This window comes from Nesoenas mayeri (assembly GCF_963082525.1).
Source record: "Nesoenas mayeri genome assembly, chromosome: 7".
Taxonomy (NCBI): Eukaryota; Metazoa; Chordata; class Aves; order Columbiformes; family Columbidae; genus Nesoenas; species Nesoenas mayeri.
Window position 1 is genome coordinate 20,413,481 of NC_137551.1, and position 27,535 is coordinate 20,441,015.

At 37.4% G+C, this 27,535-nt stretch overlaps 1 protein-coding gene across 1 annotated transcript; it reads left to right on the forward strand.

The window, feature by feature from the left end:
- Positions 1-146: 146 nt before the first annotated feature.
- On the forward strand, positions 147-25,683 carry HTR7 (5-hydroxytryptamine receptor 7; the record flags this gene model as incomplete). The annotated part of the gene is made up of 2 exons (XM_080347504.1): positions 147-673; positions 24,933-25,683. 2 exons carry the CDS (start codon positions 147-149, stop codon positions 25,681-25,683), a joined length of 1,278 nt encoding a protein of 425 aa, XP_080203630.1.
- Positions 25,684-27,535: the final 1,852 nt, after the last annotated feature.

Genomic DNA, 27,535 nt, shown 5'->3' on the forward strand with positions numbered 1-27,535 from the left:
GGTCCCCGGCAGGCAGCTCTATCGGCTGCGAAGGGGGCGGGCGGCGCCGGGTGCCCGAGGAGGAGCCCGAGCGCCGACCGAGCACGCCGGGCAGCAGGGAGAGCCGGCGAGCGGGCGGGGTGGCTTCATGGGCAGTTCACGCCAATATGGTCCTCGCCCTCAACGGCAGTCACCTCTACGGTAACCTCCGGCCCTTGGTCCTGGAAGACCCGCGGGCGCTGAGCGGCGGTAGCATGATCGCCGGCTCCTGGCCGCCGCGCAGCTTGGCGAAGCTCGGCCCGTCGCCCGCCCCGTCGGTGCTGCCCACGGCGAGCCCCCTCCCCGCCAACGACTCCCAATGCGGGGAGCAAATCCTCAGCTACGGCAACGTGGAAAAAGTTGTTATCGGGGCCGTCCTCTCCCTTATCACCCTGCTGACCATCGCCGGCAACTGCCTGGTGGTCATCTCCGTCTGCTTCGTGAAGAAGCTGCGGCAGCCCTCCAACTATCTCATCGTCTCGCTGGCCCTGGCCGACCTCTCGGTGGCCCTGGCCGTCATGCCCTTCGTCAGCGTGACCGACCTCATCGGCGGCGAATGGATCTTCGGGCGCCTCTTCTGCAACGTCTTCATCGCCATGGATGTCATGTGCTGCACGGCCTCCATCATGACTCTCTGCGTGATAAGTATCGACAGGTGAGACACCCGGCGACTCGCGGCCTGCCCTGCCCTCCCGGAGCGACCGGCACGGCGCCGCTGCCCCGGGCGACGAGGATGGCGACCGGCCGCCGGCGCTGGGGACCTGCCGTGAGCGGTTCCACCCAGGGCTCTCTTTTGCCTCCTCCGGCTCCCTCGGAAAGGAGCTGCAGAGAAGCTAAAAGCAGGGAGGGAGGCAAGCGCAAGCCTCGCAGCCTCTGCTCGTCGAGGAGCCCGCCGGAGCGGTGCGTGCTGCCGCCCGCTGTCCCAGCCCAGGTGCATCGTTATCCCTCTGGGTAACTTCCCTGCTCTCATTAACAAAACTGGCGCTAAACTGTATACGGTTACTGTGGCTCTTTACGAATAACGGGGCATTTACAGCTACTTTAAAACTTCCAAAGTGTGTCTTTAAACTGCTTTATACCACGGCTAGATTTGAGCTCATTCTTCCAAAGCTGGTGATAGTGTAAACCCACTGAGTTCAGTCGAGCTTTGCCAGAGCAGAGATGGCTCAGAAATGTAGCTGATGAGAGTTGGATCATTATTCTAAGACAATCTCAGAATAGCTCCATTTGATAGAACCATTTTTGAGAAAAAACCTTTTGTCTGAAGGAAAAATTGCTTTCAAATATTTGCCTTTCCCTCCCCCCCCCCCCAATTTCTTCTGCCCTCTTAAAAACCAGGCTATGCTCATTGACACAAAGCTTCTTCCGAAAGATACAGGCACTGGGACAATAAGGAGCTGTATACAGACTGCAGAAGAGGACCTTAGACTTTAATTTATGATGTTAAGGCTATACCTGAGATCTGACATTTGCCCACATCTAAGCTATCCACTGCAGAGGAAAGCTAACAGAGTCCTTTATTGCATGCAAGTGCCATTTGAAAATAAGTTGCAGCCTATAACTTCCATCTTCCACAGCCTAAATCCTATGCTGAGGATTTTAGCATCTAGAGGGAGACTGTTTTAATTACAACTTAACAATTAGCAGAAACTGAAGAACTTCTTAACTAGACTGTAGAATTAGTTTAAAAACTCAGATGTGCAACAGCAACCTTCACTGTCTGCTTCAGAAAGTTTTGGGAAAGAACTCTGCATTAGGTTTCTGCAAAGAAGAAGTCTTTCAAAAGATTTTCCTACAGTAACTGGAGATTTTTTCATGCCAAGGAGAATCACAGTTTATATTCACTTCAAAACTTTAATTTCTGTATCAGCATCTCCTGCTTCAATGCTCTTTATTTTGTGACTTCTGTAATCTTTAGCAGTTATCTGAATGCTGCAAGGCATCTTGTAGCAATGAAATCCACATACAGATTTTGACCAAGTATCAAAGGGTGTTTTTGTGTGTGCGTGTTTTTTTTGTTGTTGTTGTTCTTGTCTTGGCATTTGCTGTCTTTTAACTTAATTCCAGTATTATAAGAAACTATGAATAGGCCTATCTACCTTCTCACCATTATTCTGTTTTTCTATCCTACCTATTTTTAAGATAGGTGATTTCTTTCTTCCACTCTCTCCATGTAAAGTACTTCCATTCTTTGATCATTCTTAATGTCCATGAAAGAGCTCTCTACCTCTATTTCTAAGAACCTTTTAAAGACAAGTTAACATAATTAGGCTTTCTTACTCAAATAAGGGCATGTGGCTGATTCACATCATAGCACACTGGAGTAATTTAGTTTTACTCTTTTTCATTTCTTAGCATTTGAAGTAACTGCTGTATGCTGGACAGATGCTTTGACTGGTCACAGTGATGACTTGATCTCTTGCTGTCTTCTTTCCATCCCCTCTTCACACACCCCTCTCTCCAAAATGACAACAAGAGATATAGCTATGTATTTAGACCAGAATATAACCTATTATGAATGACTGATTTTTGTTAACAAGTGGTAGATTAAGCCAGAATTATTCTCCTCTCATCTTTGCATTCCTTCTTCTACCACTGAATATTTATTGAACATGATCTCTTAATATTTCATTACACTGTGGTGTAAAAATTACGTGAATCATGATGTTTTAACCTCTGTCACCCAAATCCATTATATGGTTAAGACAGGTGATACCATAAATAAGAGAAAACAAGCCAGCAATTCACTAGCAAGCTATGTCTATCACTTGGCAGTAAAGAATTTTAAAATCTCCATGATTCGTAATCCTATGTAAAAAATAATCAATCTTATATTGTTGTAAGACTTCTCAGTCAGGCCAAAGATTAGCTTGGTATGTTGAGTAATTTTTGAATGGTAAATATACACAAAATGTGCAAACCAGAGAGAAATAATGAAAATTAAATGTGAATGATGAGGTGTTGCCAGTGTAGCATTGATTTAATGGTGCTCTCTTACCTGCAGTTTTTCTTATGTAGTTAGGAAAGCCTTGAATGATCAGTGAGGGAGATGTATCTCTGAAAAAAATGAGTACCTCCAGATAAAGTACTGTGTGTGGTGCAGGAACCTGCAAATTGCGATGTATATAGTGCATGAGAGGATCAGACCATTTTCACAAGGACCATTTTTCCATGAGTTTGGTGGAAACACATGCATGTTTTATATTATCTAGGAGAAGATTTCCAGTCATACAGCCCTGATTATCTCAGTGCAAAGAACACAAATTGGAGATGAACCAGGAAACCCAGAAGCAGGGGAGGAATGAACGAAATCCACTGTCTTCCAACTTGGCCACTATCCTTGATACCACTTAGATACAATTAAACCTTGTAGCACAATTAAATGGTCCTGAGGTCACGCAGGAGACATTTATTTAAGGAGGAGAGTTAAGATAAGGCAAAAAGGAACATTTTCAAATAATAATTTTGAGTTGCATTGCCACCTGGCTCTTTGGGACAGTTTAGGAAGCCTTTGTTGTGATGCAGTAAAGTCTCTCCAGAAGGCAAAGCTGAGGCTGTCACAGGCAGTGCAGAGACAGCAAATAAATTGGGTATTTTAAAATTTTCATTGTTAAACCTCTAGGTTCTTCCTGAGGCAGCTGTGAGAATCAGTTGAAAGTAAATAGCCGAAAGAATGTTACTACTGAAAAAATCTTAAAGAAAAAAAAATAAAATAAAATGTTTGTGACAAACTGTTAGACAAGGTTTTTAAAAACAGGTGGTATCTTTTATTAGACAAACAAATATAGGTGGTAAAAAAGAGGCTTTGAGACCCTTCCAATCAGGATAAAATGAGTAAGTTGAAGAGGCTTTTTGATTTGTTTCCCCGGCACAAATATGTGCTACTCTGCTCATACCACTGAGAGCCCTGAAATACCAGCAGCTGGCAGGCCTATCGCACACAGAGATATTTTGCTGCACAGCCCTTAGCGGCAGATGCATTTTTCAGCTGAATTTATCAGTCATAAAGCTCTGAAAGATGCAGATTAGCATGGAGTCTACAAATGCGCTGGTTTCATTCTGCTGAAAAAAAACCCCACCTTTTTTTCCTAGTCAAACACATCAAGCAGTGCTTGTACTTTTAAACTTGCTTCTACTCTTAAGTGTTATAAATGTTAAGACTGCAAAGTACATGGTAGTATGCTGTTATGAGGATCTCTAACTTTGTACAAAGTGCACAAGAAAGAAGCTAGTCTGAAAAGGTCATTTTCTTATCCACGAAGAACTACATTTTTGGAGATGATGAGACAAAGTAACAATAGGAAGATTTAGACAATTATGCTTTTCTTCAGATCATGTCTTTCCTTTATTTCACAACATGAAAACTTCCACAGATCTCTATCAGGATGACCTGAGATGAGCATGTTATTTTTGAGGTCTCTCTCATTTATTCTTTGGGAGAAAGCTATCTGCTTGCAGGCAGGTCTGTCGGAAGACAGACAGATGTGACAGAGTGACAAGAGCATTTTTCTCTTTATAAATTTCATAAGTATTGAACAGTCAAGACAGTTTGATTTCCAGATAATCAATAACTTTGCTGTATTCTCCATCCATGATATGAGGGGTAGCTCTGAAGAAAAGTAGGAGTTACAGAGACTTCAGCAGCTAATTATGCCTCAGTGAATAGTAGCTCCCTTTAAGCATTTCTTATTAGTGGTGTGGGTCTTTTTGTTTGTTGTTTTGTTTGTTTGTTTTTCTCTTAAGGCTACGCTTTTCTTGTTCTGAATTAAAAAAATTATATCACATGTAGGTTCCTTCACATTTAAGAGTGAGCAAATATTTTGAGTGAATTATGAGGAATGGTTGCAAATCACATCTTACTGGGTGAATAAACATATAAAGGGAAATAATTGAATTTAAACTGGTGATGTCTGCATGCTGATTCATCATGTTCTTCTGATTGAAGGTAGCTACAGAAATCTTGTTTTGGAGAGTATCCACTGGGTAACTGCACAAGCAGCAATTTTAAATTCAATTTAAAAATAGCTCTTTGACTTAGAAAGTGATAAAGCAACATAACTACTCAGATACAGTTGACAAATTAAAACACTTCCCCCAAACCCACAACACAAGCAATCAAACATTTTTTGGGGAACTTTTCAAGTCTGAATCTTAGCCAAGGATTCATGAGTATTCCAGACTTCCATTAAGTTGATGAGGATTTAGAATTTGTATGCAAATAATACTAGTGGGGTTTTTTTTTGTTGATCTTAAGATTTGTATACACAAGGATAATTTCTTTCTCTCTCTCTGTTTGGTATCTTTTGCCATACTGCAAGTAAGTATGCGTACTTACGTGTCACCTTAGAATATGTCAGTCCCTCAAAGCTCACTCATTTCCAGTGTCCTTGGTGCATGTCTGAGAACTGAAGAGGCCTCATAGTGCCTCACAGGAAGAACTTGGAACTAAATTTAAATAAAGATTTAAGCACTTTCAATAGAATGCAGATGCCTAAATTCTGCCTACATCCAAAACTGACAATGTGACCTGAAAATACTGTCAGCAATTTCCTAAGCCTAGTGGCACCTAAAAGCCCTGCATGGCTTCCCATTTAGGATGAAACTCTTCTTCTGCCTTCAGGCCATGGCTGGAAAAGGCTGTGGTTGGTTCTGCCAGCCCTGCTCTGTTCCTTCAGAAAATACTTGTAGGATATATATGCAGAGATAGATATGAAAAAAATCCTGTATGTCATATCTTTTGGCTCCAGAATATATATATAGACGCCCACTAGCAGTGCCCCACCACCATGAGATTTTATTTGGTATATATATTTACACAGAAATAACTAAGGAATTAGGAAAAATCTAAAAGGAAAAGTGTGTGTTGGAGTTACTGCAACTAAGGTCTATATTATAGAAGAAAGTTTAGGGTCAATATGGCAGCTAATTCCTAATCACCATCACCATCACAAGAGTCATTCTTTCCATTGTTCAGCCTGATAAACAACTGTACTCTTTCTGAGTCTGTAAATAACTTGTCTAAGCTTATGAAAGATACAAACAGCATTGATAAACTACAGTGGAAAGGAACAGATTTATTCTTATTTCTTTCCATGTAGTTTTTCAAATTTAGTCCACTTAAAGAGCATTCTTCAAGTTGTTTTGATTTCTTTTTGCAGAGAATTTCTTACCAAACACTTCTGCAATCTCTCTTTTATTATTTACATTGAGAAGAGGTACAACATACACTTTTTTTTTCCAAATCCTAAGATAAAGATGTTGAATTGGAAGTTGGATGCATTTAGTAGTATAAGGCAATGAAATGCGTACCTTGCATCTTGACAACCAGCTCCGAAAGAGTAAATGAAGCTGGGGTGTTTTGTCATACTAATGTGATTGCACTTCTTCCAGTACTTTTCTGTGACATTCTCAGGTATCTTTCTCCACGTCTTATAGGCAGCCTGCACGAGATGGAGTTATTTACGCTGTAACCTGTTCTTGGATATAGCAATTGTTTTGCTATGTTTTTACAGAGACATTATGCTTCATGACTAGACTGCCAGATACACAGTAAGTAAGATGGTAGGTAGCAAATAAGTAGATTAGCAAATAAGTAGATTAGGTAGGTAGCAAACAGGTAGATTATTTTGTGAAGACTTAACAACTCTGGAGTAGAGAGGGTTCTTTTACCACCAAAATGACTGGATGTTTGATTTTCTGTAGTGGGAAGTGACGTAAGATCTGAAATTTGGTAGTTGTGTCTTGTGGCTGCACAGTAGAGGCTGACAAAGTTAAGGAAACTAGGGGGCCTTATAGGAAAAAATCTGTAGACTGATTATTCTATTGCTGTTACGTACCGGATGTGTTTAAGTAGTGTTACCAAAAGGGAGTAATGGGGTGTGGAGATGCAAGATAATCTAGAGGTCGCAGTGAAAATGTGACTGCAACTGGTAATGTTCCAAGGTGGGCATGGATAGGAGATTATAGTTCAGCCCCAGTAACAGGAGATTTACAATTACACCACATTTACGTGAATGCCTTTTTTGAAATTGGCTTGTTGTGTTTTCTCCCAGATTTAAAATTATCTTCTGTTTGCTCCTACCAGGGTTTAACACTGGATGAGTTTTTAGAAGTGATTTTGGGGTCTCTAATTCTTGAGGACTCATCCAGGCATTTCAAAGGAGCCTGATAGTCAGAGATAAGGGAACGTTAAATCACATTTTTGCCAAGCCAGGAATTCTGGAGACATTTAAAAAGTGATTTTTTTTTTCCTGTCAAGGTCACAAAAATACTTTCTGTAAGTGAGGTTGGATTTACTTGAAGATTCACAGGAATAATACAATTCTAGAAACAATTCCTTAACTTTTGAAGAGGGCTTTCAAAAATATCTCCTAATATAGATCATGAAAACGCAAATGCATCTCATACTAGCATGAAGGTGTAGCATAATATGTGTACACTGGTATCAAACTGTATTTTCTTAGAGTGTTTTTCTTGAACTGAACGAATACCATAGATTGGAACATCAGAGCATTTGTAGTCATTATATTGTGTTTGCAGTGAGACTATCCCATCAATGGTAACATGCTCTCACAAGCTTCTAGAGGAACAGAAATTAATCAAGGAATGTTCTTTGACTTTTTCTGGAATAGTTTCCTCTGAACATTATGTATAAAAATCCCTGTCAATTTTATAAGGATAATATTTTTTACAGGATTTTTTTTTTTTAAATTTCATTTATTATTTTTTTTTTTTAATATTGCAGTCGTGTTTGAAACATTTTATCAGAAACATTTGTGGCAACTTTTGAAACAGAATATCCAATTTCATCTGCAGTTGATATTGTCCATATGGTGCTGTCTTTCAGCTACAAACACCTCTATCTCTTTCTCTCAGTATATCACAAAAAGATCTGGACAAAGATCCTCTGTAGACTAGGAAATCTGAAGAGCAAGCTGGCTGTTCTAGTTCTCACATGAACACAAAAGAGCTTGAGAAACAGTTGAGTCTGCCAAGGTGAAGGTATCATATAGCAAAGATCAGGGATCAAAATTACAAGTTCTGATATCTATGTTTACAAAGCATAAACATCATAAAGTAATGCTCACTGCAGTTTTGTCCTAATGCTCACTATAAGGTGAGGATAATATCTTTCATCTGGAAAGCTTACAAGTTTTTGTTTTTCATGTTGCACTGAATAGCCAACTATTTCTAAAGGACTGAGTCACATTTATTACTATGTATAATGAAGACAGAAAAAACAGATGAAATTTTTTGAGTAAACTCTTACTACAAAGGTTAAGTTTTCCTTTCTGAAAGACTTCAGTAATTAAATATGTCATGGGGAAAGCTTGTTTCTATTCTGTTTGAACTAACACAACAAAATTCAGGAGTAGAACGCCTTTGATTTTCTTCTTGTACTTTGCTGTTTACTCAGGAGGCTTTATATAGAACATCTAGATTATTTGATACATACGGGTGAATATTAGCATGTATGCAAATCAGGTAGTGATTCACCTCTAACAGTAAACAAGATTTTTGTGTAACGTACAGACAAGAATGAAATTTCTAATAGTGCCTGCTATAATAATGATAATGCACAGAACTGCAATGTGCAGGGAAATCAATTCAGTACTGAATATATTCTTTCTGTCTTTATCCTGGTCTCTGCTATCAAATTGGGAGCTAGCACAAGAGATCTCTGAGGGAGGTTAATATTATTGTGGGCAGCTGTTTCCCTACAAAATGATCATGTTTTTTTTAAAAAAAACCCACAAAACTAAAGAAAAAAAACAAGGAGAGACATTACAAAAATATTTTTTTTTTTTAAAAGTAAGGAGAAACCAGGGTGAAGTCTATTCTTAGAGGTACATTGTGTCTTGATGAAAAAGTTGGCAGCAAAGTTTTCTCCTGAAATGTATCAAGGAAATGGGTGGGTATGTGTTACTGTCAAAAACTTGAAACCAAGCTTTTTAGCTTGTGGAAGTATAAGTTAAAAATATAACAACAAGAAAAGTCGATCATCCATTTTTGTTTATGGTTTTTTATGTTTCTTTAAGGAGGCTGTGGAAAGTGGAGGTAGAGCCATATGAAAGGCAACACTTTCCTCCCATTGAGAGCTATTTGTCCTGCAGGATGTACAAAGTTAATACACAGCAGCTTGCTGTGTATTAACAATGGTAGAAAAACTGCTCAGGGACCAAGGGAGACTGGGCAGAGTTTGTTGTATCTCAGGCATACACCAAGTTGGGTAAAATCAGAACTGGAACAAAGGTTTGCCTGCAAGTGCACTCTTTCTGTAGGACAATTGCGTACAAATCTTTTTACTTCTAATTGACCATGTGATGAGTTTTTTGTATTTAAAAAGATCGAATTTCTAGTTTTCATTTAAATGAACTCTGACTCTTTTGAGTTGACAGCTCCAGTCTTTTGGGGACAGCTTGTTATTGGAGATCTAGGCAGACACATCATGAGGTGGTCCCTCTATGACCCGGCCTACAGCTGCACGACCTTCATTCACACTGAAGAATGCTGATCAGTAACCTTGCTAGCACTGCAATCATCATTTCTCATCAGTTATACAAGTACCTGTGCTCAGAGACATGGTATATTGCTCCAAGTTAAATTGAGTGACAGATACTAAACTTTCTTTAAGTACATTATTTATAAACTGTTTGCTTTCCACGAGAGACACATTAGAGACTTGGGAGAATGTTTTTCAACACATCATTTGCAGATCTCCAGAGAGGCACACAAAAAATAACTCCAGAAAAACCTGATCTGTTGTCAGTAGTGTGTGTTTACTAGTTAGAGGACTGTTCCCATACAAGAAAATGTAGGGATTTGCGAATCAAAGTAAAGAATACTAGCCTGGAAGACTTACACTAATGACAAGTATTTAGAAATTGGCAACAGACATAAAAATTAGAAGGTGGAAACAGAAGGCATGAGCACAGATAACAGAAGTATATGCTATTATCTAAACTTATAGAATTTGCAACATAACTGTCATAGTGAATACAGACCTTGAAAACATGTTGTGATTATCATGAAACATTTCAGATACACAGTACCATTTGCCAGAATAATCTTCTGTAAACAGTTCTCCATGTGGGTTGTTACATTTTATTTGCTGTAGAAATCGACATTTAACAAATAGTTGAAATACTAAATCCCTAAACAAAGTCAGAGTGTGTTGTCTGGCCTCAAATTGCTTGGAAATATTTATATGCATGACCCCAAACAGCTGTTGACAAAATGCAAAGCTTTGCTTTAATAGCTTAATAAGATGTTTTGATGCTAAAAATAACACATCTTTGGCTCTAAAGACTTAATTCTTTTATTGTTATGCACTGCAATTTCTCTTTTACCTTGAGAATCTGCATTTGGAGACCCACTTCTTAATACAAGCAGTTTTAGCAACAATACCGATTGTAGTCTCTCAAGAGTCCATTGTCCCATATTAAAAAGCTATTTTTGCTAAACGAGTTTGGTCATTAGCAGAACAGAAGCTTAACTTTTTCAAAAATAACTGAAATTAAAATAGCATGGCAGACTGTTTGACTGTGAATTAAACAATACAAGGAGGAGTTTAACATTCCCAAAGCCTGTTACTTAACACAAAGCTTCTCTGCTGCTGCCTAAGTGTTGAAATGAAGGGAGCATTTTACTGAATATTCTAAACACTTACAGTTTGCAGTGAGCTTCCTGAGAGGTCCACAGGCTAGCAGGGGTGATTCATCCCACACTGATATTCAAGTTCTGCTCCTAAATTCAAACGCATCTTTGAAGTTGTTAGCCTGGCAATGAGAACCGATATTACTGGAAGCTGTAGACACAGCAATAAACCTTAGGTATAGTCTTTATCCACACAGAGCTGATGACACCACGTCTCAGAAGAACCTTGCCAATTTGCTGCTGAGAGAAGCAAGGGAAAGATGTACTCACTGAGAGATGAAAAGAAGGGCTTCCTTCTGCTGATCCCATTTGTTTCACTGCTTTCATGTGTAGTGTAGCATCTATAAAATGAACAGAGAAGAGAGGTCTGGGATCCTTGATAATCTCCAAAGCCTGCTATCTTTAAGGACTTTGGCGGAAGAGATGGTCTATTATCAGCTCTGTTTCTGTTTTAACATAAAGGTATAACATTGAATTCTGGGGAACGTGAAAAAGCTTTATAAAATAATTGACACACAACCCTACACAATGACCTGGACAAATGGTCATTTTTTGGATAACCAGTGGTTGAATCTGGCTTCAAATTTTGTCATTCTGTATAGAAAGTTCAGGGAAAGAAGGTCAGAAACTCCTTTCTTGACAAGAATAAAACCCAAAAGTTTTATTCTGTACATTGAAAGCACTATAATTTAATATCTGTGAAGCGGATGGTAGCAGTTTGTGCAGTATTGTAATTTGTTCTATATTTTAAACATATAGTATTGCAGATTTTTAATTATTTTAAAAAGGAAAAAAATTATTAAAGATGTTTCTGAAGGAAAAGGGTACACTGTAGTTGAAGCCAGTTGTGGGCAGGCCCTTGTTCAACAAGACAAAGAGGACACATTTTCCTGGCTAATCTCCTTTGTTCAAGTTTCCTGTCTAGAGATCTCTAAGCTCCTTTGCAGCCAACTTTGCAAAAGTAAAACTGGTGATGTCTGAGATGGGGAGTGTGAACTTCTGGAGTTGGATTAATTTCTATTGGAGCAGCAAGCTGGAAAAAGCCAGATACTTGGAGCCACAGCCTGGCAGGTTTGAGCAAGAACCAGAAGGTTCAAAGTTCATTGGAGTGGAGGACTGCTTAGCTAGAAAGTAGTAGTGCCCATGTAGCCATTACATTCTTCATTCCCAAACTTGCTGGTAAAAATGAATAAATATTATGATAAATAAACTATTAAATACTGTGGTTGTGAAGGGCTGAACATACAGTTTTACTCATCTCAATGTGGATTTTACTGTAGTTATTCTTTACCACTAGATGTTTCTACCCTTCAAAGTTCTCCTTCAGTTAAAGGGCACCTAGGGTTATGTATTTAAGGACTCTGAATGATTTCAAGGGGAAGAAATGTTTGTAAAGTAATATTAAATACCTACAAATATTCTGTTTCCGGTTTATAGAGGAGACCTTGGTCTGAGCAATTTATTTATTAAAATTAAATTCCAAAATATCACTGAATAAGACATTTTTCTGAGGAAAATGACTGTAGGCAGGAGAATTACATGTGAATGGAGAACTTGGGATCTAGTCTATAAGCATGCTGCAAATAAACGTTAGTTAAAATGAATGCTAAAAAAATAAATGACATATTGTTGAAAGATGTGGCAGCTACAGTAAACCTCACATTCATTGACATGAAAAGTGATGAAACACGATAACCTGATGCTTACCACATACTGAGCAAACAATATACCACTAAAATATCAAGAAATGGCAAATAAATAGCTGTTAGCGTAAGCTAGAGAGAAGAAATCACCTTATTATGTTCTGATAAGTCTCATTCCAAAAGCTTCTGGTGCAAAGGACTGCTAATAGCAGTTTTCTAAATCATTCTTGAATTGCAGATACACAATTTGACCTAACTTCCTGCCTTCCTTAGTACCTTCCCCTCATACTGTGCTCTCCCCAAACCACTGCCTCCCCTTCCAAAACAGGTTATGAATTCTTCCTATGATGGGACCTATTCATATCAGGAAGTGAGACAAGCTGTTACTGCAGTAGAGGAGAAGAAAATCCAGAGTCTACATCTTTAAAAAAAAATATTGGTATTGTAGGAGATCAAAACAGGATGTTCTGTATCAAAATACTTTAGGAAATTGAGGTGATTTTGCCAGACTTTTTTGTTGTTGTTGTTGTTGTTTGTTTGTTTTAAATAACGCAATTAGAGTTATATTGCACATCCCCAAGTTTTAGAAATAAGACTTCTAATTAAACCTGCTTTAGACTTAGATTTTCCCGTATATCTGACACACTTTATTGATATACTGTGGTTTTTTTTCCTGCTGAGATGGGGAAAAAAAAAAACAAACAACTTGAGGTGAACATTTATAATTTTGACATACCCAACCCAAAGGAACACAGCAATCTTTTTGTGTGATTTTTGATAAATTCAGATCTTCCTTCAGGCTAATATAGCTATGGAGAAAGCCCAAAATGTCTTAGTAGGTTAGTTCTGTACTGAGATTCATCCAAAATCAATATAAATGTAGGTGTTCATTAGGGCCCTTACAAAATTACTGTTATGGAAAAGCAAAGAAGACCAGGTCCTCCCAGTATCTTTTCTGTCTCTTCAGAGAGGGGAAGAGAAAAAAGGGGGAAGAGAAAAGTATTCTAGAAGGGGGTTTTCCTTAAGTGCTTTGTCTGGAGATATTATGTTTCATTTTTTTGTATTGAAGGAAGGAAGAGAGGGGACACAAATATCAGCATATTTAAAGATATATTCCCTTTGTTTTAATATAGTGGTATTATCAATTCAATGGGCTGTGATTTTTTCATTTCATTTATCACTTACACTGTGGAAGTTTCTGAAATGTTTCATTTAATAATACTAAAGACATCAGTCATGATTTTCTAGTTAAAGTTGTAGGAGGTTTTCATTTTGAAACACTATTATAACTTCCAAAATAATTCCTTTTAAAGCTGATTTTTAGTGTTAATCCAAGCATGACTCATGTGGTGAAATTGGAGAAAATCACCTTAACCATATCTACTGTATGTTAGTCTGATGAGGTTTTATTTTTTCTAGGTCTGAAATCAAGCCCACACACATTTTAGTTGAAGCTTACCTCGAGCTTACCTCGAGCAGCAGAAAAAACAACTGGTTATGCAAATAAAGCACCAACCTCGGTTTGTGATGACCCAGCAATCAGGGTCTATAGGCTCATTTAGTGGTTCTGGGCAAGTCACTTAAGCTGCCTCTAAAGCAACAGCCTGGTATGCTTAGGACAAACCCCAATGTTCATGTTCCCTGATCACTCAGACCAGAGCTCTCTGCAGCTCCCTGTGGGTTTGGGCTTTCTCTTGCCAAAAGCCAGGAGTAAAGGAGGCCTGGGGCTTATGCCCATACGGTGCAAGGAACAGCCAGAGCACTCACTTGAGCACAGGGACTTGGGAGTTCTGTGATCTTGTGTCATTGAACTGGATATCCCTGTATCATTTTGGCAACCTCCTCCTTCTGAGAACTGTCTAAGTGCCTGGTGTTCCATCTCCAGTCTGAATCTCCACCACTTGCCCTGAGAAACTATCCAGGCTGCCTCAGCTGCATCCATGCAGGCATCCCAGTGCCCTCTCTGAATGTTCTCCTAAAGTTTACTCTGGTTTCCACTTGCTTGTAGCAAATACATTCTGAGACCCACCTTGCTGCCAGATACAAAGGGGTCATATCTGGTGTGCATGTGTGTGCATGTGCTTGCACACACATGGGAGGAGAAAGTGGTAGCCCAATGCATTAGCCAAAATATAGACACAGATCCTATAGGCTATCAGCCTGCCTCATTGATTACCTAAGGGATGTTTGTGCTGGTGTCTGGCAGAGTACAGAACTGAGAGAAAACACATTGCACTTTTTATTACAGCCTACTTGAACGCTTTCACAGAACAGGTTGGTCCCCAGACTGAGGCATGTCTGGTGGTTGTCTCCTGGCATGTCTCCTCTGGCCTGGCTGAAGCCAGCCAGCTGGCCTAGAATCACAAGTGCTTGTCTTTGCCACAGGACACCACCAGTTAGGATATGAGAGGGTGAGAAATCTGAGCTCTGTTAATAAGCTGTGAGTTTGAGAAACAAAATGCTTTCTGAAGGCAGCAAGGAGAGGAGGCGAAATAGCATGTTAGAAGTACTGCAGAGTTTGACAAAACCTGAAATCTTCACTGGCTTTAACAATACCCTTGGACATAAAGGATGAGAGGATAAGGTGAGGGAAACTCAAAAGAGGGAAATTAGTATTTTCCAGTTCATAATCTGCAAAACATATTCTTTTTCATTCCTCTGTTTTCTTTTGCTCAGTAACTGCTCCCCCACAGTAAAGGCAAAGCAGCAAATAAATCTTTTCCTATCAGTGTTTGGAGTGCTTCTGCCTATTAGCTAGGGAATTTAGGTTATCACGATAAAATCCAAATCTCATATTTTTCTATACTGGTTAGCATATGGGATCCAATTAAGTTTAGGTACTTGAACCTGATCTTCAGATGTGTACGTGGCTCAGGACAATAAGCAATTTAATAATCTAAAGCTTTAGATCCTCTAAACAAGTAGGCATTCAGCAAAGCATCATGATTGATGCCTGCCTTCTAGCAGACTGTAATTGCCAGAAGGACAGTGAGGTTTGTTGTGCAGGACATGGAAATGCTTGGGAGCAAGGATCACAACACAAGATTACCTCCTTGGGAGCCAAGGCCATCATAAAGATGACTTCCAGTGCTAAAGCATTCCTCTCCAATTTCTTTATTAAAGAGAAGAAAGAACAGAGCTGTGTCATTTCTCCTCAAGTGCCTTACCAGCAATCCAGTGGTCAAGTCCTTCATCTGATCCATTCACTTGCTGTTTCTGATTCTCTAGACTGATAAAAAGAAGATAAACATAAGTAACTCCCAGTACCCCTCTGTCTCTTCTCTTGAGTCCCATGTAACACCATCAAGCAATATTTCAGGACAAGCCTCATGCCTCCTCCGTAGTTTTTGAACTGTACGTGTTCATGCTCAAGGTCTTCTCTGCTGCTCCTCAAACTCACTGCCGGTGCCACCTCCCTCCACTCATGGCAAATCTTTTACTTGTTGTCATCAGATTCATTTTCTCCTTTCACATTTAAGCAGTCCTCCTCTGCCATACAAAAGGCCATATGAGATAACACCTCTTTACTAGTTTTCTTCCAACTTGAACTTTTTCACTGTACACCTCATCTCAAATGAACACTGCAACACAACTATACAGAAATAAATGAGAATGTGATTTCTCTTTAATTCTTTTCTAGAATAAAGCTTTTTCAATCTTAGTCTTCTCAGATAGTATCAGAAGGCTAAAGTATCTTCTTTAACCCTTTAAAAAGGGGCCAGACATCTTGTAATAACTTACTGAGATACCACATCATGCATATCAAGATGGAAAAATAGTCACATAAAACACTCATCAGTCTATATGTAATTAGATACCCAGGTACAACAGCTGACATGATGCAAATGCACTGCATTTGTTTCTATGAGTCTAAAATATCTTGGAATAATAAAGAGGCACTCAATGTGGAATAAACTGAAATGTGAATTTTAAATAAAATAATGTTTTCTAATATAAATTATATTATTGAATATAGCAATGAACAGCCATCTTATCTTTTAAGATGTTTTTCTCCTTGATTGATAAAGTGACTTAACAACTGGTGTAAATCATACCATAGGGTGTGAAACTGTAATAGTGTACAAGGGCCTGGTCTTCTGCATTTGTGAAAGCAGTTTGTGTGTATGCTATGATGAATTCCATGAAGAATTTGCCAGTGAAGTGAGACATTCCTTAAAAAGCACAGTAAGTTATTTCCCTAGGGAATATTCCTGAAGTGTTAGTAATAGGTACTGTGAATTGTACTTTATCCTACATTTTGATTAATACAATTTTTTACTTTTGAAAAGAGATTAAAAAAATAGGAAGAGCCTTTCGACTCTCTTCACACTTCTTCTTCCACAAAAGAATTAGATCAATATTAAATAAAGGGAACTTGCAAATCTATGGGGGGGTGAAAGGGCAGAAGTGGGTAGTGCATGCCCTGACACAGCCATTTTCTTTTAAAAAAGCATGAAATTTGTTTTCCCCCAACCTTGCACACTGTTGAACAGTTTAAAGAGAAATGGATTCTTCCTGTGTATGACTTGCCCAGATTTAGAGAGCTTTTGAGGTGTTACAGATTATCTATCAAGAAGGGAGGTGAAAAGCACTTTTGAGCTGTGTATGTAATTAATCCTATTGAACTCAGTAAGCAAACCATACCTACACACAGGAACCCAGAGATTATGAAATCCACAATGTTGGAGTTCAGACATTTTGAAAAAAAATTTAAAACAGGAAATCTTCCATTATAGTATGCAACTTAATTCTAAATATTTCATTGCCCAAACCTTTTCAGTTTTCAAATACATCTAGATTCTAGGAGGCTGTTGAATGGACTGAAATCCGTTCCCCTTCTTGTGCCTCCTACCTTTATGTCACTGGTTAAGGCAGAAGAAAGAAAAAACTACAAGTACTATTTTCTTCAAAAACAGTTTATAAGAGGGTTTAGTTTACATTGTAAAATATTTATTTGGGTAATTGCAAAATATTTGCTATGAAATACATATTATCTAACATTCAGGCAGTGTTGCAAGATAAACATCAGCAACTACATGTTGGGACCCTTTCTTCCAAACAGCATATTATTTATGGTGGAAAACCAAAGGCTACCAAACTGTCAGGAAGCTAAGAACAAGGTGGTGACTGGTGACAAATACTTCAACAGTCACATGGGGGAAAATAAAAGACAATGGGTGAGGATAGGTAAAAGAAATTTGCCAGGGTCCAAAAGGAAAGAGACATATGTTTTCAGAAATTAAGATAATAGAAGTTAAGCTGAATTATATTTCACATCTTTCTGGCAATACAGTTATGTATTTCTTAGAATGACAGCAGAATGTATTCTCCCCATCTATGGCAGCAGGCAAAAACTAAGTGGGACAAATATAGAGCTAAGAGAGAAAAATAAACAAGGCAGGGCAAGAAAGTGAAGTAAAATCTGAATAAGTAAAATACAATAATAAAAAATGAATGAAAATAAAGAAGAAAATATGAAGCTGTAAAGTTATGCAATATGACAGGAAAAAAAAATCCATGCAAGTACAGAGAAACTGAAAAGTATAAGAGAGGAGAACGTAATCTACTATGCAAATTACATTCCTTCAGAATTAACAGGTATTTAGTTTTGATTGACTTAATCCTCCCCCACTGCCAGGAAAGCCTACACTTCCTAACTTCCATTAAAAATAAACCCTTACAATGATTTTTGAGAAAAAGAAAAATCAAGGCAGAACATTTACTATGTATGATAAAAGTATAGTACTGTATTCAATGTGTACCCACTCTAACAGTGGGAACAAGTATCTTCCTCTTGTAAAGAGAATTTGAGGAAATACATTTAATTGAGAACCAGAAGGGAATAACAGAAAATGTTAATCTTGCTGAAAGCAAACCAAATATTTAATTCTCATTCAAGTATCAAAATTAAAGTATCACTGTTTCAATAACAAGAATAATGTTGAAATTGCATGAAACGTGAATCATAAGCATCTAAAACAATAGATATGGAAACATTCGTTGAAGGTCTTTCACATTACTACATTCACCATCAACTGAGAAGGACAAAGTAGAGATTTAGCCATTTCTAGCAAGAGCAGTCAAGATGTGGAAGCTGGTCACTGTGCTGAGACTTTTTATAAACAATATACTAATTCACTACACAGAAAAGATGTAACATTTAACTAGATGAAGCACAGAACTTGTTGAACAAAATGTTTTTCCTCCACTGAGTAACAGCTTGATTTTGTTAGTTCTGCTGTCTCACTGTAACATTGCACAATATTTAACATTTAGGTTTTAAAGTAATCTAATTCATATTCTGAAAGCTGTCATATATCCAATGAAATAAGGAACTTTGTTTACTTCTGTGAAGGAGGAAAGTATTTTACTGCCTCTGAAATATTCTCCTCTTCCCAGACAATAAACTGGTGGTTATCATGGTGCAGAAAGGCAGGTATCGATACTGTCATACAACAATTAACAAGGTTACTTTTCATATTATAACACCATACTCATGTGCTGTAATGCTCATATCTCAACACTTAAGTCTTTTTATGTTTCTATGCCTATACTTCCATTTCAACTACTTAAATGTGTGATGTGAATAGTATTTTCCTGATCAGTTTGTATACCTATTTAAAAGCAGGTCTGTGGGACACAGTATCTCTTTGAAAACAAGAGAACAATTTCTGTTAGGTGGTTTGATAGCTGTAACAGACATAACAGATTTGATCAATGTTTCAACGTGTTACATTTACATTTAATTTACTGCTTTATGTCTCAAAGTATATATATATATATATTTATATATATACATAAATAATCTAGATCAATCACTATACTAAGGAAAATATTTCTGAATGTTAGATAGCTTTTAGGAAAGGCATTGTGATCCTATTCTTGTGAAGTTTCTCTAAATCTTGTACTGAATTAAAGAAAAAAACTATGAAAGATCATGAGAGAATCACAGCAACCAAAAGATCAGTAGATCAGCATTGTTCTTCAGAAAACATTATTATTTCAGGTGAATCATTAGACTGGATTCTATAGATGTAGGTTGGCAAAGAAACTAATACAAGGAGATACATGTTGAAGCTGGAAAGCTGCTGTACTAGGAGAAAAAGCACAAAAGCAAAGCAGCAAACATTTTTCTGGCCTTTGAAATAAAAGTTTTGACTCTTAAAATACAAAACCAGAAAGAACTGAAATAAACTCAGGTTAAGCACAACTCCAAGTCAAATGGTAAGTAATAACAGAACAATATCAAGATTCCTGTTAGAAATAGCTACAATACACATCTACAGAACTTCCAGTACAATGTTTCTAGTTTTATCCACAGTAATCTGGCCTGTTTGTAAAAAAAGACAATAAAATATGCTAATCTGATTCTAGAATAATTGCTTATTAGATCAGTGAATTCTGAGAAATGAATGTGGACTAATTAGAATGGAATTCTCTCTGCCTATAAAGTATATAGACATCAGAAACACAGGAGTTGCATGTGTGCATTTCAAAAGTAGCATAAATGATGCTGAGATGCTGATGTCACAGTGCATTCAATTTATTATTGGGTTGGGCAGGAGACATCAACCCAGTTTTAATGTTTTTAGTTGTTAAGTTTTCTATTACTCTGTGACTTTGCTCACAGTGAGAAGCAAGTCCTATTATTTTTTTTTTCTTTATCTTTTAGCCATATAACAGAGGTTATATAAAAGAAAGATTTCAGACACCAGATCCCAAATTAGACCATCCTATTACTAGTTTCTTTCTATCGTTAAAGTTCATGTAGCTGTTACATCTCAGTTTGCTTTCTGGATATGTCGAAAGGTGTAAGAATTGGACACATCTCAAAGTTTCCAGTGTAGCTATGAACAATTTGCCATTTTTACAGCTTAACTATTACAGCTATGTTTAGCTTCCTCAGAAAAAGCATGAAGAAAAGGAAAGGAATTTTGCTACTTCTGAAAAAAATAAAATTGGTTTCACATGAAAAAAGGAAAAAAAAAAATTACCTGTTTAACCTACAATGCTACCATACCTGACACTGCGGATATGTTTCCTTCTTGGAGGAAAAAATTGGTGCCTTTGGCAACTACAAAATTACTAATTAATTCAGCCAAAAATGCAGAGTTGTTCACTTCAAGGTGATGAGAAAGATCTGCTTGAAAAGTTCTTCTAGTAGATTATAAATAGGCGATTGTGTGAACTCCACGGTAGTGCAGATAAAGCAAACTACCGTTCACAGTTTCCTGCATTAAATAATGAAATACATTTATTTGCAAGAAATGAAACCATATCAAACCTTTCACATTTTTAAATATAGTAACTTTTAGTGGGACACAGTGGCAGTCCAGTTTCCAGTTTGAGAATTTCTATGCAAGCAGTAACATGTCAACCTTCACAACAAGCAAATAGCTAAGACAAACATAATTGGGAAGAGAGAATACAAAGAGTCACAGAGAGATAAAGCAATGTGCCAGAAACAGAAACTAGGGCTTGTGGATGCCTGTTCCCTCTGCCATATACCTTTTTACTTTCCATGTACATTACATTTAACACTTGCTATAACATTTAATATATTGAGCACACTATAATAAAAAATATTTGTGATCTACAGTTCAAGGAACAATGGAGACCTATTGCATATGATCTTTGTAATGCATCAGTATCAAAAAAAACCAAAATAAAACACAACCAAAAACACAGAATGAAAAAAACCACAAATGGATTTGTTTCAGGAGCAATTATAATGTTTTTACATTAAATTGTCTATAACAATTATCTGTCATTAGATGGTAACAATTTAGAGGTACTAGGAAAGAATACTGGATCACAGGGAGCCACATTTTTGTTAAACAAAAGAAAGGGCTTACTCGTTTACCTTGTCCGTTGTTGGTGTTCATTGGGTGACTGTAGTAAATGGCAATTGTGTACAATAGCCATTGTGTACACTGCACAAAGGAAGGAGCTCTTCTCCCCTCACTTGCATTTGAACAGAGCTCCAGGGAGAGGATGGCAAGGGGTGATTTTTCTTCCCTAGAGCTGGGCATTCTGTGTGTGCCGCACAACTGGATGGGACTGCAGCAGAGAACTTGGGTTCTGATCCTCCAACAGGGAAGAGGCGACACTGAAGTAATCATAAGAAACCAATGCAGAATGGGGATGTGTTTTTGCATTTATGCACATTCATTTAAAAATAGATTTACTCTGTCCCTCATCATTTGCCCTCCTTTTGGTCTACGTTGGTCTTATTTTGAGCTCTTCAGGTAATGGGCTGTTTTCCAGATTTCAGTGACGTAGTACAGAAAAAGTTCTCATAAACTTTTGTTGTTGTATCCACTAGATGCTAGAGCCAGACTGTCCCTTCTCATTTTTCTCTGCTCACCCAGCAGCCTTTCTTCTTGGAATGGCAACAGGACCACAACTGGGGTATGCATCGTGCTTCTCAGTGGTGTTGTAGCATACTGCACTTCGGTGTTCTGCATACAGCATCAGGCAATGCTGAATGAGAAATGACATGTCCAGTTTATAAGAAATAAAGGCTGCATATCTGCAATACTGTGCTTTTAGGGAGTAACCTAGATATAGCCCATGTTGTGCTGGAGTTTTACAAATGAGAGCCAAGGCACAGTTTTTTCCCCACCAAGATCAAAATTAACATCTGTGGCATGTAAAGAAACAAATCTCAGAATAACAAGTCTGAGACACTTGTTCCTTCCTGGGGATAGCTGAGACACATGAAATGTTGTTTTTTTTTTTGGGGGGGGGCGGGATTTGGCTTCGTTCTTTCACAGCAGTAAGGCCTCAAGTCATTACATATTTTTGAATGATACGTTAAGTTCAGCTGATTTACCTTTTTTTTTTTTTTTTTTTGAAAGGTAGTAATTAAACATTAAGCAATACAAAGTATATTTTTGCAATGAATCTGACACAACACTTTTTAAGCTCATGTATCTATTAAGGCTTGGACTCTCTCTAGCGTATCAGACAACAGCAGTGATTTACATTATTTTGAAGCTGCAAGTAAGTTTTCAAGGGTAATGGATTTCATATATAGAGATAAAAAGATAATGTTCCTTCGTTTATGCCTGATGACTTCTTTTCTCTATCATATTACATTTAGCAAAATGAATAAGACAGAAAGGATGCTGGTGTATTTTTATGTTAATTAAAGTATTTTAATTTCAAATAGCATTTTGGATGCTCAAACTGCTTCCAAAAAAGTGGTGCCAGGGCAAAACTAATGAATTTTAATTCCTTTCGGTATACTTCTACTTTCATGAATTCTTTCTGTTACATTCTGATGCATGAGAATGCATCAGTAGGCATTCAGAGCATGCATTCCACAGATCTGATTTTTACAGAAATTCAGCTTAACTTTTTAAGCTACATAACAAAACTCACTTTATAAGTAAGTGTGTTATTTTTAATGACCAATTTGGTAGTAGCTAGAATACTACATACTTTGGGAAGGTGGATCAACTTGTTAAAGATGTTTGTTTTTAACTATGCCTTGCAAGTGACAAGTAATCTCTCTGCACAAATGATGTATTTAACTGTTTTGTAGCTAAATCGTGTATTTTCAGACAAATTTTAGGAGTGTGCCACTCCGGTCCTAGAAGGGTTACAGCTAATAACTTTATCCTTGCTGCAGTTATGTTACTTAAAGCAGTACGATGTATCCCTTCAGCAGTTAAATGCTGAAACTTCACTGCATTAACCCTGCTCTTCTACATCTTGGAGTGCCTTGGAAAACTCTCAGCTCCTTGGGAGCCCAAACAGTTTTGGTCATGATACTGTAAAGCAGAAATCTCTTTGGACTCTACAGTATGCCCGTGGCCATCAGGGCTGGTACAGTGACAGCTAATGCTGCTGATGAGTAACGCAAGAAAAAGACTTTTGTAGAATAGTCCACATGTTGCACAGACAATTTTAATAACTGTTCTTAGCTTACGGCTCCACCAGGCACAGCTTTGTTGCCAAAATACTGACCTGCTGTGATTTACTTCTGCATGCTGTTGAGAATCAGGTACAATAAACTAGTTCTATCCTTTGTGTAACACTTGCCATAAAAGTAATATAAAATCAATTACATTGTTGAGAGGGATTGTTGTTACTTACCAGAACAGATAATGAAATTAAGTTTCTTTTTACTTCCAGGACTGTAGCATACCTGGTTGTTTGTGTAAAGCAGCAGCGCTAGCCATAATTTACTGCATTGCAGTAAAATCAACAATGCAGCATTCTGCAAAGCCAGGCAAATACTCATATTTGATTTGTTAGGTGAACAGAGAGAGAAAAATGCTCCTAAAATATTTTAATCACATTACTATATTTCTTGTTTGTAACCCTCCAAAACCTCCACTCCAACTAAACACTGGTACCATTTGAAACCAAAATGTTGTTCTGAAACCTGATTTGAAACCATTTCTTTTACAAGTAACAAAGAGAATCACACTGATTTTTCTCAAAATTCTTCATTTTGGAAGGAGGAAAAAGTACAATTTGAGAAGTTAACAGTAACTCATACGTAAGTTCTAGGTGAGCAGAAACCCAATTTAAAAGTAAAAACGTTAGGTGTGTGGGGAAAAAAAAAAAAAGCAAAAAAAAAAAAGCACCATCTAACTCCATATAAGAGAAACTTACCATATCTAGAGAGGAAATAAAGAAATTGTATGTAGTTGAAAGTAAACACAAAATTAGGATATTGCTGTCCAGCTACGTAGTGCCATAGTCACATATATTTTTTATTAGAAAAAAATACATAGTTTATGCTATCACTGTTTAGAAAATGTGGTTGTCAACAAGTTCTGAGTTTTGTTTTTGTTTTTGTTTTTTTCTTTACTTTTTTTCCCCCCTCTCCAGTGAAAACCCGGCACATTATAAACATTTTTCTTGTCTGTTGACAGTTTACCACCCTAAACTTAGCTTCTGGTAAAACTAATGTTTTTCTCCAGGTTTTCTGGAACTGGCACTGTGATGTGTTGTTATTTTATTCAGTAAAAATTCAAATACTGAATAAATGTAATTTATTCCTAATTAACTTATGATAAGAAGAATTATTGTAGCATTGAAACAATCTACTTTTGGCATAAGTTTGCAGTTTGTTGTTCCTATTGGAAACATGAAGGTAAGAAAGGCAACTCATCATCTCAGTTTAGCAGCAGGGATATTCATAACTGTTGAATATGTCAGAAGAATTAAGACAAATGCCTGCTTGCTTTAACCATATGCTCAACACAAAAAGTGGTAGGCTTTGTAGAGTGAACTTTCAGCTATACTCCAAAATTTCATAAGCTAGCCAAAGAAAATTTGAGTTTCAGGATTTCCTTAAAAACAAAAAAAATTAGTTATCTGCATGAAGATTGTACAAATTCGTTGAAAGTGCAGTCTGTTACACCCAATAGGAGATTTCCTTCTGGAACAAAAGACCTTTCGTATAGAGTACCAGGACTATAAATTTCAATGTGAAAGACAGATTAATTTACAAGTTTAAAATACATGCAGAGAGAGGACTGAAAAATGTAAAATAGAAACCCTAGCCAAAGGTGTTTTATTTACGGGTAGACTATGTGAAATAACTTTTATCAGTTAACCACTGCACCATATAGTAACTCTATGTTATCATTCTAGGTACCTGGGAATAACGAGACCTCTCACATATCCTGTAAGGCAGAATGGGAAGTGTATGGCCAAAATGATCCTCTGTGTGTGGCTCCTGTCTGCCTCCATCACTATACCCCCACTCTTCGGTTGGGCCCAAAACGTAAATGATGAAAAGGTCTGTCTGATCAGTCAAGACTTCGGCTACACCATTTACTCTACAGCAGTTGCATTTTATATTCCAATGTCAGTGATGCTTTTCATGTACTATCAGATTTACAAAGCTGCCAAGAGAAGTGCTGCAAAACACAAGTTTGCTGGTTTTCCCCGGCCGGAAGAAATGGAAGGGATTTCTATGAATGGAGTTGTAAAACTGCACAAGGAATCTGAAGAATGTACTAATTTTTCACGACTCCTAAAGCACGACAAGAAAAACATTTCCATCTTTAAAAGAGAACAGAAAGCTGCCACTACACTTGGGATTATTGTTGGGGCTTTCACTGTCTGCTGGTTGCCCTTCTTTCTCCTCTCAACCGCCAGGCCCTTCATCTGTGGGACTGCATGTAGCTGTATCCCTCTGTGGGTTGAGAGAACATTTCTATGGTTGGGTTATGCAAACTCTCTCATTAATCCTTTTATATATGCCTTCTTCAATCGGGACCTAAGGACAACTTATCGTAACCTCCTGCAATGCAGATACAGGAATATCAACAGGAAACTATCAGCTGCAGGGATGCATGAGGCTCTGAAGCTGGCAGAAAAGCCAGAATTTGTTCTGTAAGGTGGCTCATTCTTTACTATGATAATTTATTGGTTTATCACATTAGCTTTTCCCCCCACAGTTTTGGAAGAAGAGTTATGGGAAGAATCAGGCTTCTTGAGCACTGCTAATGCAGTCATCAAGAAACCAGAAGATAGCAAGTTTAATTCTCATATAGCCCACCAGTCATAGTGAGCCTGGAAAAGCAAGATCATCATTTCAAGAATTTGGGTGTAAGAGAAAAAAACAGAAAAGGGGAGGATAAAAAGCAGTGCAGGATGTTTGAGTTACTAGTGAGGAAAGAGCAAAGTTGGCCTAACCCTTTTGTTTGGCCTTCAGCCCCAAACAACTTTCAGTAGATCTGAATGTTGGATGCATCTTGTATCCTAGAGATTTTTTGCTGTAATAAAAACAAAATGGTGAAAAGTTCAGTATAATTCATTGCTTTGTTATTATAAAAACAATCAATTTAAGAAGAGGCTGGATCAAAGAACTTATGTTGTTTAGAAATACTCTATTATATATTAAAAAACACATGTCCATTAAAGATTAATTTATTGGATTGCCTGAAAATAAACTACTTTGTGAAATTTAATGTTGCCTTCGCACAGCAACTATGGCACTGAAAGATTGCATTTCCAATGTGAATATTGAAGTTTGAGTAAAGTCACATGGACCAACATCTGCTGCTGCATATAGTCATGCAGCACAATTAGCTGCAGTGCTGCTATGCCAATGACACCAGGTAATGATCTTGTCTTATATTTCTAACGTAACAAATATGCCTGCTTACAGTCTATTTCAGGAGCTATCTGGTCTTTGATCATCTTTTCTTTCTTTAATTTTCTTGGCTTTATCAGCAGACCTGTTCTCTAATCTAGGTGGAAACTCTGTCTGTGCTCAAGTCATTTCTGTTGATGTATGGCTAGTCATTGTTCCACTTCAGTAGTTAATTTATTGTCAGTTTGAAAGCTCTTCTACCTTTTTGGGATTTCTTTCCTTTCTGAAGTCAGTAAGGAAAAAATAAATGTAAGACTTTATGACATTCAGAAACAGCTGCACTTTATCCTTACAAACTGATTTTGGTAACCACTTTTGCTTAAAATGACATAAAGCCTTGCCTTGTGTTAGAATCAGGATAATCCACTGTTTCTAGTTGTTTCCCCCCCATCCTACCCAAGCATGTGATTCTACTTTTGATTTGGGTAACAAACCTCTTCCCTCAATAGATCAGGATCAAATATTATAACAATATTTATATTTAAAGTTTAACAATAATAAAAACATTAATTATATTAATATATTAGCAGTAATGTATAAATATAAAATGCACTAATTAAGTAATATATTGCTATAATAACCTATAATATTAATAAATTTAAAACAATTTATAAGAACAAGATGCTTTTTCTGGACTGAATTTGCACCGCACACCATGTTCCAGATGAAGCATAGAGTACATTAGTGAATGAAGGCTTTTTCAGATACTGAGACATCAATTAGGAGACAACATGTTTTTTATCAAATTGCTTCAGCAGCAAATAATACTTTAGGCTAACTTCTATCCCTGCTTTCTATAGTATGACAACATAGTGACTTAAATGAATTCAGTGATGTTAATTTGAACTAAGTAGTGAGAAGTTCGTGATCTCTTGTTCAAAGCATACACGCACCATTGCAAACACCTGAGTTTCTAAGTGACAGATACGTAAGACCTGGATTGATGTCCTAAGTTACATGTACTGAAACAAGGTTCATCTCGTTCAGATGGATTTATATACTAGGATACATACAGCAGGAAGTATGTTTTTGTCTCATTTTTAGAGAAGGAACATAGTTTTGTAATAGTTAGAGTTACACTATAACCCAGCTT